The sequence below is a fragment of the Puntigrus tetrazona genome, chromosome 20, assembly GCF_018831695.1.
Source record: "Puntigrus tetrazona isolate hp1 chromosome 20, ASM1883169v1, whole genome shotgun sequence".
Lineage (NCBI taxonomy): Eukaryota > Metazoa > Chordata > Actinopteri > Cypriniformes > Cyprinidae > Puntigrus > Puntigrus tetrazona.
Genome location: NC_056718.1, coordinates 22,308,016 through 22,324,286, shown reverse-complemented (window position 1 = coordinate 22,324,286; position 16,271 = coordinate 22,308,016). Strand labels below are relative to the sequence as shown.

The 16,271-nt window shown below is 35.3% G+C and overlaps 1 protein-coding gene across 1 annotated transcript in view; it reads right to left on the bottom strand.

Moving 5' to 3' along the window:
- The window catches only part of LOC122325512 (kelch-like protein 29), a 108,788-nt gene that overhangs the window by 70,148 nt on the left and 22,369 nt on the right, over positions 1-16,271 (bottom strand). The window contains exon 4 of the mRNA XM_043220549.1: positions 4,783-4,921. Within this exon, the coding sequence (XP_043076484.1) occupies positions 4,783-4,921 (139 nt within the window). The remainder of the gene's footprint in view (positions 1-4,782; positions 4,922-16,271) is intronic.

Here is a 16,271-nt window from a genome sequence, read left to right as displayed (position 1 = left end):
AAACTATATTATTAAGATCAGATTAAATTATACTAACTATTACAACTATATTAACAATATATATCATTTTGTAATATGTTTTACAATTACATACATATTTTTAAGACCTGCATAAATTAGCAGCAAAACTCGAGACTAGATTGTGAGGAAATGCGATTTGGATTTCTCTAGCTGCATGTTACAGATCATTTCAGCTGACAGCAAACATCTTGCAATATAATTAGGAGTATTAGTTATACCTCATTTCATCCCATTTCCGCTCGCCTACAGGACAACTCAAGTAAAATATGGCACAGTTTGCCCCCGTTCTCTCTCTTATTTTGGTGTAACGCTGATTCAAAACTAATACAAAGTCTGGGAGAAAAATCTACACATACGACCGAAAAGCATGACGGGAAAAAGGAATAAATAAAAACATTTTTTTTTTTTTTTTTTTTTTTTTTTTTTTTTTAGGGGTTTGGAGGAAAAAATTGTGCCACCAAATCATTACAGCATGAAATATGAATAAAGGAGCGCACTGTGGAACTTCATTACCGTATATAAACTTCAACCCTCCGCGCAGAAACAGCCAGAAAGTGACTTTCCTCTAGTGCGGGAGGTAATTGTGCCTTCATAGAAGTCGACTGTCACATCCCACGGGATTAATGATCTCCCACTGTTTTCCGAATGAAACCTCGCTACTTCCTCGCACTTGTAAAGCCACATCTACTGTAAAACAAACGTGCGGCCTTATATAAATAAATAAATCAGAGCGTGGTGTCAAAGCTACTTTAAGCTAGCCAAGTTTCACATTACGCACATACGCTGACGGCTTGCCGCAGTTGCACTACCCATAAATTAAAGTGGCACCGAGCATACTTATTGAAAAATCCGGAGGGGAAAATGGAATTACTGAGGGCAATCCGTCTCTGCGCTCCACGCGGCAGACGCTAAAGGGGAGGGTAATGGCTTTTTTTTTTCCCGCGGCCGAGGGGAAGCGTGTGTGCACATTTAGGAGGTGCATTATATCCTTCAGGTGGCATGTTCTCTCCTGCGCCCCTCAGATGAGCTTAATGCGCCAGCGTAAAAATAGCATGGCGGCTCAGGCAATAGCGCGGCGCAAATTTTCAGCAAAGAAAAGGAAACGTTGTTCGAACCCGTGAACGGGGCCGGGGCGAACTCATGCTTCTGACAAATTGTGTAGACGGGATTTAGAAGTCTTCCGACCGAGATCGCGCTGACGCAGCATCAGCTGACTCTGGATTTGCGCCAAAGTGAGAATTTGAAATGAACTGGCCAGGAATTTGGCGACAGGAATTTTTTTTTCGAGTCAGTGAATCATTATTAGCGTACGTTGAATTGGAAAGCGTTTTAGAGTGTTTAGAGGGTGTCTTTTATCTCACGCGTCTATTTGAATGAACAGCTAAAAATAGTAAAGCACACGCATTTCAAAATAAGGGTCCTGGTGTGATTATAAATTAAATTGCCACATTATTTTCATTTATTCCAATTTTAGCTTAAATTAACTTCACTGAATGGAATTTTATTATTTCTTTCATTTCATTCAATTTAATTTCGACTAAATTTTATCTGTCTATCCTTGATAACGTTTGCTTTCCCATTTAAAAATGAGTTTAAATGCACCTGAATTTCAATTTATTTAAACTCCGTAACCTTCATGCATCGCACAATTAAACTTAAGGTCGCCCTGGGCTTTATTATCTAACATTTTCCTCTCACTAGACTTTGTGTCCTTTCATTTCCATTCATATGCGTGCTAACATGGGAGAATGAAAGTGCAAGCATGTTCAAAAAGCGTTTAATGTTTCCAAAGTTTGATGGACTTTGGCCCGCAATTATTTTAACCCTGAACTCTGACCTGTAATCGTTGTATTTAAAAACAACCGACAGAAAATCCAACTCCAACAGATTAAACTCGATTCAATACAAGCAACAAAAACCTCAAAGCTACTATAAAACGGCATTAAAACTGTTTCTTTTCACATTTTTCAAACCCTTCCCTTTCACTACCCTGTCATTAGGAAAATCTTTTTCCAATCCAAACGATTCCCAACCCACATCTTCAGTCTTTTTCCTTTGGAACCACGCCACATTATGCATTTAAATCGGGCTGAGAATGCCGTTTCATGTTGACCCTGAAGGAGTTGGGCTTTAGACTCAACGGGTTCATGCTCAGGTGAGGGTGACCCAGATCCTGGAGATGTACTTGGATCACAAATCTTCTCTTTTACTACTTTGCCCTTGAGCAAGGCACTTAACCCAAGGATGCTTCGGGGAAACTGTTCTTGCCATTAGCATGTTTTGGAAGAAATGCTTCTTTGTGCAATGGCAAAAACACTGACAGACAACGACTGTTCGCGTATGTAAGTCAGAGAAACGGTAACATTTTCAGTGCAGGTCCCCTAAGCTGAGCTACAACAAAAAGCGGCATGCGATTTTGTGAAGCAATAAAATCCTCGATGAATTTCAGCGACGGAGAGGCTAATCTGTGCACATCGCCTGCCAAAACATGTCTCCTTCAGTCTGATATCGCCAAACAATCACGCAAGGTCCTCTGTCAAGCGCAAGGTCAGCGGCAGGCGGATCTGTGTGTGCACGGCTACAAGGGCCGATGTTTACGAGGACAATCGTATCTTTCCCTAAGCAGCGAGCTCCTCTGTCGTCTAGAGTCCCTATAAGCGCTCTGATGAGGGGTTTTTTTTTGCGAGGCGACTGGCGTCTATCCAGAGTACCTGCGCGAGGGTTTCTGCATTCAGTTGAATAGAAGGAGACAGGCGACTTTGAGACAGAAAGTGCAGGGACGACGAGTCCTGCCCATCGGACTGAGCTTATGAATTGTGAATGTGAAAAACTAGCAACTGTGCCAAGAAGAACGAAGGGCATCTGAGGACAGTCGCTCACAGCTCAGACTAGCTAATGTATGGTGAGTGTCAGGGAAACAGCCAAGCTACTAACTACATTTCTCAATAACGTCACAGCAGTGCAAACGTTTACAATTGTGCTGGAGATAACTGTGCTAAGCTAAGCTATATTTTGGATGAACTGTAGTATTTGTTCTACACTGTTTTATCTAAGGATAGAGAAAGCTAATCAAATGGATTTTGGCCTAATTTCACATCTTTTCTGCAGTAACATAAATAAAGAAAAATTCTACTGTTAATACACACACACACACACACACACACACATATATATATGTAGTTTGAATTGCTGTCAAATGATTAATCACATCTAAAATAAAGGTTTTTGTTTACATAATATATGGAAGTGAACTGCGTATATTTATTATAATTTATTATGTACATATAAAAGCACACATATAGCTTATATTTTGAAAATATTTACAATTATATATATATATATATATATAAATAAATAAAAGCATTACATATTATACTAGCAAACCCAAATGAGGTTGGTAAGATTTAAAAAAATAAATGTCTGTGAAAAATGTATTTAATAAAAATACAAAATCAATAATATTGTAAAATATTATTACAATTTGTATTACAACTGTATAACTTGTTTATACACACACACACACACACACACACACACATATATATATATATATATATTTTTTTTTTTTTTTTTGTAATGCAAGATTAATTTTAATCATTATTACAGTGTCTCATGATTCTTTCAGATTCTTTCATGATTCTTCAGATATCACTTTTATATTTTGATTTTCTGAATAATAAACAATTATTATTATTATTATTATTATTATTATTATTATTATTATTATCATCAATTATCAAAAAGTGGATTGTCATTTGAGAGAGAGCGAGAGAGAGAGAGAGAGAGAGAGAGAGAGAGAGAAAAGACTACAACTATTATTTTAACAAAACCAGACTTCTCCAATAATTTTTCATTCTAAAATAATTTTCAAATGTGTCAAAAAGTCAAAAAATGTAAAAAATGTTGTGGGCTCTTCAGATAAATAGTAGCTATTTCTTTATAGATTCAACAACAATAATGAGATTTAAAAAGCACACACTAAACAATGACAATGAGAAGATGGATGTGCTTAAAACACGCGCACACACACACACACACACACACACACACACACACACACACAATGAATATTTTAATAACAAAAATCCCAGAAAGTGATCTGGCAATGGATGCAGCATGTGTAATTTGGAAAAGCACAGCAGCTCATCGAGAGTAAATACAGTAAATGGCTCTGACCTGTGAAGGTAACGATTCGAGAGAAAGTTGCTGGGCTCGTCTCATTGTTTGCGACTCTGAATGAGGCTCCTACCATTCAATGGGCCCATCGTGAATGTTTAACATATGAATGGGAAACTTTTATGCCCTATGAAGACCATACGCTTGCTGATAAAATGGCTGACAAAGCTCATCCCATAGTCAAAATGACAGATACCACATTGCTTTTGGAGCACACTTTCCAGAATGCACAACATGGTATTTTTGGGGGATGATTTGAATGTCTATTGTGATTTCTTTTTAAGATCCCTCAATCATGGAACACATTCTCTGCTTTTAAAAATGGAAATTAATGGTAATGCGTTCTAAAATGGTGGGGGGGGGAAAGGTAACAAAAAAAAGAGAAAGAAAAGGGTTGACCTTTTTCCCAATTTAAGATACATTCATTTTAGCGAAACGTTGAATGGCTGCTGGCCCTGTGATAGAAACCAAAGTCTTCCTACAAACCTGCAAGAGAGAAACAGAGGAGGGGAAAAAATGACACAAATGCGCCCTACGAAAAGAACAGATTGGATCAACGGCTGGTGGGAAGGAAGGAAGGCAAACCTTTTCACCAGGTCCTTGAAATACAAGCTGCAGGAAGCTAGAACATTTTGGTGGACTTCAAACTCTTTGCCTTCAACTATAATTTTCAGGTCTGTAAACTCTTTCTCTCTGCGCTGCTGGTTCAACTCCTTCAACATCTCTGTAGAACAAAGAAGAAACAGACAATGCCAAACACGTGTTTAGAATTCAGCTTTTTTTTTTTTTTTTTTTTTTTTTTGGAACAGATGCAACAACAAAAGCAGATATCAACCACAGTGGCATAGATCAAAAATCGGCATTGAATAAAAATGCAACACTTTAAGCACACATTAGAAGCGAAACAAACAATGCACATTAGACATCAAGCAGAAACGATTCAGATTAGAAGATGCAGACACACAAGGCCGTGGTTCACAGTTTTAAAAAGAACAAAAATACCCAGACGTGAGCTGGAGAGGAACTGACTGACCTATATGGGCCAGAATCACAATACTGGAAAAAAAATGTAAAATACATTTCCTGCCCAAACTATTGATTTATTATCATATTCCTCTGGGCACAGTGGCTTTTTTACAATACCGTGTCTGTATTTTAGGAAAAAGAAAAAGAAAACAAACAAACAGAGCTAGCAGGAATGATGATTAATGTGTGTCACAAACATAAGTGGATCATTCTTTGTGTTTTAGAATACATTATAGTTTCTATTCAACAACCCAAACGCACGATTTTACAACAGAACGGCTCTTATGCTCTACGATTTCTGAATGATACGAAAAACAAATGCCATGATTTTAAACACTGCCGTGCGGTATTTCGTTTCGTGTAAACACAGTTTATATTCGCTGAAAAACACTGGCACTGAGAGCTTAACGCAATAAAATCTGAATATCAGCAAAACAGGCCAGACGTCTTGCAAATCACCCGAAAAGCTCGGCAGACGTGGTGCGAATACTTTTAGTGCACAAATGGTTTCGTCAATACGTTACGTTTCGTTATCAAAAACAAGAAAACAAAAGAAAAGGCGGTTTGAAATTGCACGGGTGCATTGATGACAAAGTGCAAAATGTTTAGGCTGGGGATAAAGCCCAAAACTTGCGAGTAAAATGGCATTTTAGCATTGAATTAACATCTCGTTGCTTATTTGACATGTTTACCAGAATCATGGGAATATCCGCACACGATCAAGTCCGAACGCAGAGAAAACTAGCAGCAGATGTAGATGTGGACGCATACGTTAACAGACAGACACCGAGGCAGAAGTCCAGCGACGGAAACGAGTCCTTTTAATGAGGGTCTATAAAGCCGTTCTGACAAGCAGACCCCGCAAAGCAACTCCAACAGAGAGCGAGCTCAAAACAGCAGCGCGGCGGCAGCCATCTTGTCTCTTTATCAAAACCAGACGCTTTCCGTTTCGCGATTCCTGATGGCTACAACACATTTCGTCTGCTAATTGCGACCCAGAAATATTCCCCCGTTTTGACACACTGTATTTACAACACGTTACGCAACTCCTTGTGCGATGTGTTACCGTGGCGAAAAATCCTCAACCGATTCGCCATCAGCTAATTCGCGCCACTTCCTCAGCACTGTCGACTGGTTATTTCCACAGCCTAATGGTCCAAATCTGTGATGTTATTACGAATAACAGCTCCTACTGAGTGGATGCGTCTTTTGGTTGATTTCGCAGCCTTTACAAGCCGGGGCAAAGTGAGGTTTTAGACCAAATGCATTACGTAGCCATCGCTTGAGAACAAAGGCTAGTGGAGACGTTCTGTGAATATAGAAAATTACCTCGGTTCGACATTTCTGATATAGACCATTAAGACGGCAGGCATCAATTTAAAGCAACAAAGCCACGTCACGGACGTGCAGTAATTCATATTTGTTTAACTGCTCATCTGAATTACTCATAAAATCACGAGACAACTGTGAAGATCCGACATCAGGGAGAACCGAATGAAAAAACAATGCGCAATTTCAGAAATCAATTTGATGTGCAGCGCTAAAGCAAATGGAACAGCATTGTAAACACATCACCGAAATGAACAACTACATTAACACGGAACGCACGCACACACTCACTCTCTCGCTCACACACACACACACACACACACACACGCACAGAACAATAATGAGAGCCTTGAGCCACAGCGGCCACTTCAGCAACACAAAACCAAACACAATGAATCTCATGGCCGTCTAAAATTACACTGAAATTACAAAGAAAGCAGCTGATTTACTGACGCTCCAACAGTGAGGTCTGGTTGTTTACGGCTCAGAATGAATCAATAAATAAAGAAATAAAGAAAAAATAAATAACAAAATGTGTTAGAAAGCAATTAAAAGCCCACAGCATATTACAGTCTGAATTATAGTTGACATGCAAAAGATTTCATAATAAAAACATCATTTTGAACAATATATATATATCAATATATCTATATAACAGATTACAATAAAATGCAATATTTACTTTTCACAATTTTTTTTCATTCTAAAAAAAAAATTATAAAAAAGCTTTGCTTTTAAATACACGAAAAGGAGATTTTTAGGAAGAACGGTTTAATTCAAAATGAATTGATGAACAAAGAAAAAAAACTGCTAAATGGAATTTTCATCGCTAAAAAGTTGTAAAAAATAAATTAAAAATGTAATTTTACAGTGTGAATTATACGTGACATGCAAAACGTTTCGTAATACAAATCCAGCCTGTATTAATTTTAAGCAATTAACAGTTCTTAATGGAAACCTGAAAATTGCACAAAAAATGACATAATAAATTGATGAGCATATACAGATATATGCAGTATAATTAACTAAATATTAAATATATACTTTAATTAATAGCTGGATTTTCTGCGCACTCAAATAAACACATAAAGAGATTTTTAATACGATATAAATATGCTGTAAATTAAATGCTGTAAGCAAAAACCAGTGCTAAACCCTTCCTCTGCTAAAGCTGACAGCAGCTCTCTGTTTAAAAAAAAAAAAAAAAATATATATATATATATATAAAATAACGTAACTGCATGTGCTGCATATTACACCGGTTTTATGCAGTATATTTGAGGATTGCGATAAAACCGCGGCACGGCAAAGCTTTGTGAATCATCGGCATGGCTTTCACCTCCAATCTCCTGCTCTGCAAAAGACACCCAATTCACCAAAGAACGCCAGTGAAAGAGCTAGACAGGACCAACTATAGTTGTCAGTAAACAATGGTTCACCTGCAAGGTCGCGAGATGAGGCAGAAAAGCTGCTGGAAAAGCTAATTATGCGGCGCGGCCCTGGGTCAAGGCTCACCGAGGAACAGCGATCATTAGCACGGGCCACCAGACATCACATGGCAGGTGAATTCTGAGCTCCTCTGCCCATCCCGAGAGGGACACGGAGATGATTATATGTGATTGAATGGTTTGAACACACACGCCGGAAATTACAGAGTGTGTTGTGCATGTAATGGGAAAATAATTGGCTGTCTTGCAGAAAACGGTGCGACGGTAACCTACTTTCTTTGTTGGCGCTGAACTAATGCTAAAATCTCCGTCCGGCCCACATGTGGACGCTGCTGTAGGTGTGCGTCTGCCGGAAACTAATGTGGTGTGAAAAACAATCCTGAGAGACGGCATTAACGCGTCTCGTGAATGGTTCATGGTCGGGCGTGTCTCTCTCGCAGGTCATTAGCCGGGCCGCTCTCACCTCTCACCTGATTGGCCTCTCGGCGGACTTAAACAGCCAATCAGCAGGTTTCAGTCCATTAACCGCAAATAAACAGAGAAAGTTCAATAATCCAATAATACACTGTGGAGAAAAACACAGGGTCTGAGCCATTCATTCATTGGGATTGCTGTCTGTTTGCTGCTTAGATAAACACACCGTAATCTAACTAAAACAGATGATAATAATACTAAAAACTTCATAATAATAACAAAGATTATTTTGCATAAAAGCATTCATAAAATAAGCATTTCTAAAAAATAAATAAAAACGTAGTGTATCATTATTAATAATGATAATAATATTAACCGTTATTATTCTTTTGTTTCTTATTATGTATTAAATATTATGTATTTATATATTTATTTTAAAATTATGATTTGTCAGAACGATCAATTATCGCTAGCTTGTGAATAAATGAGCTATTCATAAAATAAGCATTTATATATTTTTTTTAAATGATCATGATGCATCCAATGTTCCACAAAAATAAACTAATTCATAATAACGATCATAATATTGACAATTATTATTCTATTTCTTGTTATGTATTTAATTTGATGATTTGTCTGAATTATCAATTATCACTGGCACTAAGTTATTAATAACAATTATTATCATCAATGTTGAAAACTAAATCTAATAACAGAAATCTAAATCCAAATCCACATTTAATTCCTAAATGATTATCAATCTCTTCAGTGTTCCAGATAATTATAAAAATGTAAAAAAAGTGTGCAAAATTGAAGTTTGTAGTTCATGTATATAAGAAACCCACTAGGAATACAATACACAGAAAGAAAAAAATGATTATTGCATAATCTGATTCATTAATTTCATAATTAAACACAGGTTTAAATAAATCTTCGAACCGATTTGAATGACCATGATCTGATATAATAAGTGCAGCAAACAATTCAGTTTGGAAATGGCGATAATCCAGAACTCGATACGTCTCCAATACCATTGATTTTGTCTGTGATGAATTTTTTTTTTTTTAGAAATGCACAATCTTTTGTGTTAAGAGAAGAGACCCTCGAAGTCTTTCTTTTCAGGCTGGAAGAGTCCAGCGTGTGAGAGAGGACTAATTGCAAGGCCGAGACGGGGGAGAGCCTACTGTACACACTACAGCTTTCACTGACACAAAGACCATTCACTTCCACTGTGCTAGACGATGAATGGGCCAGATGAAAGGGCTAAATAATATTATGGCCATTTAAGCGCGTTGGAAAGATGGACACGAAATGGCCCTACAACAACCTTTTGATGAGTTTTTCAGCTGCGTTATTGAGCTATCCTAAGGTTCACTGGGCAGCTCGTGTTTTTCAAAATGGCAGCTGCTAAACACGAGGATTGACTCGTTACATCGGTACGCCGGGCCGGTCCAAGCGCCCCACGCGGGGGGGTGTGAGGAGGATAACAATGACGTGAAAGCAATAGGTAAACATGTATCCCTGTTATCCACGGTGTAATAGGGCATGTCAGAGCCATTTCTATGGCAGCTACCGAGGGAGCGAATAAAAGAAATGACGACCAATCAGAAGCCGGTAAAGTGTGTCACCATTACAAATAACACAAAAACGACAATGTTTGGGGAAGAGTCCATTTGCGAGCGCATGGGAGGGGAGGACGATTTATGAAGCGCTGCGAAACAGTCCTACTGAAACCAAGCCTGGAGAAAATGTGATTTACTTTTTCTTTTGAATATAATATCTGCTGAATATCTCTGCTTTTCATTTGGACATAACGTTAAAAAAAAAAAAAAACTGTGATTTGTTTTTGAATATAATTGAATTTCAGCAAAACATTCATTATTTGCTTTTGAATATAAAATTAGAAAAATGTCGTAATTGTTAAACATTTTTAATACATTTTTTACGTAAAGTGTGAAGACTGAAGACTGTAACATATTTGCTGTTTTAAAAAGTATATATTGTTGTATATGAATTAAATTATTAAATTGAGTAAAGCCTAAATAAAAATAAATAAATAAAATGTTTATATATATATATATATATATATATATATATATATATATATATATATATATATATATATATATAAAAGTTTAATTCCTGCATTAACATGGTGAAAATTGCTAGTTTCAGCTCACTCAATGTAAAATGCTATTTAAAAGATCTAATAAAAAAATAAAATAAATTAAAATAAAATAAAAATGTAATAAAATAAACATTAATGTTAAATTAAATGATTTTAACATGCTTTAATATGTACTTAAAACAACACAAAAAAAGATAACTAATAAAAACTTAAAAATAAATTTAACAGTACATTGCCAGCCCTAGCTGTAACTTACTCAATGTAAAATATAATTAGAAAAACACAAACATTTAATATATATATATATAAAAAAAAAAAAAAGAAATAAAATAAACAATCAGGTAACAGATACATCTGAAACTCCCTCTTTGCTTTTTTTTCCGCTTTGAAAAGCGTCAGATTCATGCAGCTCAGTGGACTACTCCTGTTTCTTTCCAGTTGACTATCCAGGGACATGTTACCAGCGATACCGAGGCAGTGAATCTGTGCTGTATGCCTCACTGGACAAATGATCCTTGGCCTCGTCTTATACAGGAGGAGATGCCTGTCAGGAGTCTTTGCTCTCGTCTACAAAACCCAGAGTCCAGGACCGGCACAGTGTCACTTCGTGCTGCATACTGACACACACACACACACACACACACACACACACACACACACACACACACACACACACACACACACACAGATGGCCTTACAAAAACAAATCTCCAGCGGGCTAACAGAACCGAGGTGGCAAAGGCCACCAATAAAATCCATCAAGGTTACTGTGGCAGCAGCAGGGTTGTCAGCTGGAGTTCAAAGTTCACGATCTGATATACTATCTTACTCGCAGAGCTGTAATGCGAAATATATTCCCTGACTGCTCGGAATAATGACAAACTCCTTCTAAAGCTCCAACCTCCATCAATACAGCCGCGGACTTAATGCAAATAAATCTACTCCGGTAAAAGCCAGTACATAAAATAAACGAACCTGGACTCCAGACTCAACTCCAACCGCATTTTATTACGCTTCGTCCTCACAGATAAATAGAAGCGCTCGATATACTGAAGTCAAATATTATCTAATCAACCGATATTAAAACAAGAAGAATCTCTGACATTGGAAAATTACTGAAACCACAAACGCAAGAGGCCTGATGGGTAATTTAAAGCGCTTCTGCAATCTCGTTTGAATTCATCTTATTTAAACGGGGTTATTTCCGTCTGTCACAGCTGATCTGCTTTTCCAGCAGGATTAAACTTTATAGATTGTGACAAAACGCAGTTAGTGATGACTGTACTACACAGAGACAGAAAGAGTCACGGGTTGATACCGGCAAAAGGCACATTTTTTTTAATGTCTATTTTAAGTTAAAAATACATTTTCATAATATCAAACAAATAAAAATAGCAATTTCCGGAATTTCTTCATTTTTGGTGTATCCATTCAAAATTAAACGCACTACAACATACATTTAGATAAATATAAATTTACATAAATTAATAAATAAATTAGATTTAATAAACAGCGATTTAAGAGATCGACATTTTGAATTTTTTTTTATAAAATTTAATATCAAAGAGAAAAAAAAAAGTTTTGTTTTTTGTTTTTGTGTATCCGCTCAGACTGAAATGTACAAAAATATACATTTCAAATAAATGAATAAAAAAATGAGATTTGATAGATGGCAATTTAATCGATACGAATTTTTAAATGTACATTTTAAGTTGAAATTGAATTATATCACAATATCAAAGAGCAGAAAAATAGAATTTCTTTATTTTTGTGCATCCGCTCAGACTGAAATGTACAAAAAAATAAAATAAAATAAAAAATTATATATATATATATATATATATATATATATATATATATATATATATATATATATATATATATATATAATAAATAATAAGTAAATAAATAAGATTTCATGGATTGGAAATTTAGGAGAATTTTTAAATTTAAATATTAAGTAGAATGTTTTTTATTCATTTTCAAAATACCAAATAGAAAACAATTAAAAAAATATTTTGTGAATCCACTCAGATTCAAACGTACAAAATATATATATTTAAAAAATTTTAAATAAATAAATAAAATTTGTATTACGTTACTGTATTTTTATATACGTGTTACAGTCAGGGCCATTACATCCTTTATTATTTCATTCTAGATATTTAGCAAAAATATAAAAGTAATAAAATTAAAAATGTATTATATTATAAAAATAAAATTGTATAGACAGATATTATTTTAATACAAAAAAATGTTGACGACCCCTCAATACTTTCACAAATATATAGGAAAATACGAGTATGAAATTAGGTAGCTATCCATCTCTTTGGTTAGGTTTTTTTTAAATAGTTAATTCCTCATTTTTTCACACTTGCTATCATGAGCAACATGAGCAAGCCCGAGTTTTATCCATAATCCAAAAAGTGAGAAATGTCATTACCATCACTCACAAAAATCATCCTATCCGATGACAGACTAAAACGACAGAAAAATCCACTAAAACGCTGATCAAGGCCATGATCGCATCTTTACTCCAGGACAGGTGATGAATGTTTAAACATACATGAAGCATAGTTTGAAGAAGTTTCGTATTTCTGTTTTCAAAACCGCTGAAAAAATTCTCCTACTGTAAAACCCCACTGAAACGCACACACGCTTTTTTACACGAGCAAAAAACATCTAAAAAGAGTGAACTGGGATTGGCTGGCTAATGTGAGAATGCGTGTCGCGAGAACTCCGAATAAAACATCTTAAAGTGTGCATATATTTCTCATTAGTGCTCTTGGCCCTCTTTTGGTTGAGTACCCTGTAAATTAAAAATAAACTCATTTACAAGGCAACATTATGTTCCAATACAGATTCATCTAGGTTGAGGGAGAGGCTAATCGTGACAAAAATTCATAACTGACAAGCAAAACATGGACACACACACACACAGACACACACACACGCGCGCGCTCCCAAACGCATTTATCTGACTAATTCAGGAACTCATTAACTGAATTAATCGCAGCAATTAGCTCATGCAATAAGCTATTATTTTCAGCACATGGCCAGAACTTACCGATGCACAAACACACACACACACACGCGCGCACGCACACACACACACACACATTTAGGCCCAGATCCATTTAAAGTGTTAAATTATATTTGATGGGCTGGGCTTTAGGTTCAGTGTTGAATATGTTTGCATCTACAAAGCAGCAGTATTATGCTAATTTTCTCTCGATCCTTTTTCCTTCCCCTTTAATTAAAAAAAAAAAAAACACACAATATAATCCACCGACACATTATGCTTGGAAAGAAACTCGCTCGGGTTTCTGGCGCACTTGTCACATTATGCCAGAAAGGAAGTTTAAAAAAATAAATATATAAATAAATGAAAACAATAAAAATGGCACGCTTGCCAAAACATCAGCACCTCCCTTCAATTTAGTCATTTTCGAATGTTTCCAGAAAAGGTTTATGGAGACAAGTAGAAACTAAAATCCCATTTTCACCTGAGAATTGATTCTAATGTTATTTTTAATTAATAGTGTAATAAATGTATCGTTCACTGTTTGTTCATGTTAGTTAATACATTAACTGATGTTAACAAATGACACCTTATTGTTTTTTATTCAAAGCCTTTATGTCAGTTAGCAAGTCAGTCCTGAATCTGGGATATTGTACGATGATTCAGATATACATTTAAATTGATCCAAAATGTGAATAAACCACCAAAATACAGCAAACCAGTTTTCTACAGCGTATACTGTTATAAATGTGTTCATCTGAATCATTATTAAATCGAAACTATAGTGTTTAAAACCATAAGTTTGGCTTGACGCACACAAAAAATATAAACCAGAAAAAAGTAAAAATTAATAGTATTCAAATAAAAGAGTTCATTTTTATTTTGTGAAAGAAACAAAAACTGTGAGATGTCAGAATTCTGAGTTTATCTGCTAATATATATATATATATATATATATATATATATATATATATATATATATATATATATATATATATATGTATATATATTTATTATTATTTATATATATATATATATATATATATATATTATTTATATATACATATATTTATATATACATATATATTTATTTATTTATTCGTTCATTTTTCACTGTTACTGTACAAACAATAAATGTATAAATAAATAAATACAAATGTAAAAATAAATAAATAAATGCAATTTCAAATAAACGCATATAGGCATGAAAATATATATTTTTTAGAACCGGAAAAGATGCGCACACATGTAATTATTGTCTAATTATAAAAAACGCTTGAACTTTCAGTCAGCAGTTTCAGCAGGAGGCACAGATATCGAGATCTCATGCCAGTGCTCAGTTTCAACTCCATTAAATCTCAGAGAATAAATCTGTTTTGTTATTGCGCTGTGAAGTCATTTACTGGTGACCCCTGGGTCCGCCCAAAACAAAACCTGCTTTGGAGATCGCTGAAACCACGGCGCTTCTAATTACTTCTAATCTTGCTCTCACAATTCTGTCTTATAGCGTCGCAACAATAGAGCTCCTGAAATAAATAAATTATTCTCATAATTTTCAATTTTTGAATGAGATATTAGATTAGCATTCTAATGGGGGAATGCTCAACGCTGTTTTGACCATTTACTGCTACTGCTTTCGTTTTGTTGGTGTGGAGGCAAATCAAAGACGTCCACATAAACCCTGACCTTTTCAAAGCCCTTGGGTTCCCACGTAATATTACAAATATACTGAATATATTCTATATCCGCTGCGCTGTACTGCATGAGTCACGCTTAAATATAGACATTGTGTGTGTGCGTGTGGGAGCGCATACACCAAAAAGGATCAGATAAGACAGTACGTGCAATATAAGCAGAGGACAGAGTATTTTGAGATGATATCTGATAAGATCGTGTTTTTTAATTAATCATATCTGCTAACAGTAATTTTCTTGAAAATGCTGCTAGATTTAACAAATTACCAAATAATAATTTTGCATGGATATTTCTGTTCATCATCATCTTTTTTTTTTTATCATCCTTTCTTGCATGCCACGGATGCAAAAATGCAGGATACCTAATCCAATTTTTCCTTTGTGATTTTTTAATGAAATTTTGGCATTGTTTAAATATAACCGACGCAACACGAGGTCGTATTTATTGTATTTGTCCATATACACGTGCACGTTTCACCACAGTGGCGCTAAAACGCATATTTAATACGCGAAGTTAGTAGAGGTACATATTGCAGAGTTTTTCTAATGCTGCTCGAGGTACGATTTGCTGCCGTTCGGAATTCAAATGTACAACGAACCCAAACCTAAACTTACAGGATAACATCAGTTTTCAAATCGTGCAGCTAAATGTGTAAAAATGAGCCTTTATTAATAAAAAATGCACCATAAATCATAAGGAATGAAATTAGTTTCAAGAGAATTGTGTCAAAACTGCTTCCAGTGTTCATTTCAAATTCGTATGTATAGGTACATTTTTTCAGTTTTGCATATTTCCAATGAGCCTAGGTCTAACTTCCTAAAAAAACTATCATTTTTCTACTTTTTGCATTACATCTCCCAATCAAAAATGAGCAGCCTGCAAAAAAACTGCTTATTAATTTCTCATCATGCTATATTATTACCAAACGCTACATTTCATCTTTTTAGCAGCTTGTTTTCTTTCACTTAACGCAGGTTTTGCATTTCGTTTTAGAGCTGACTGATTGAAGTCC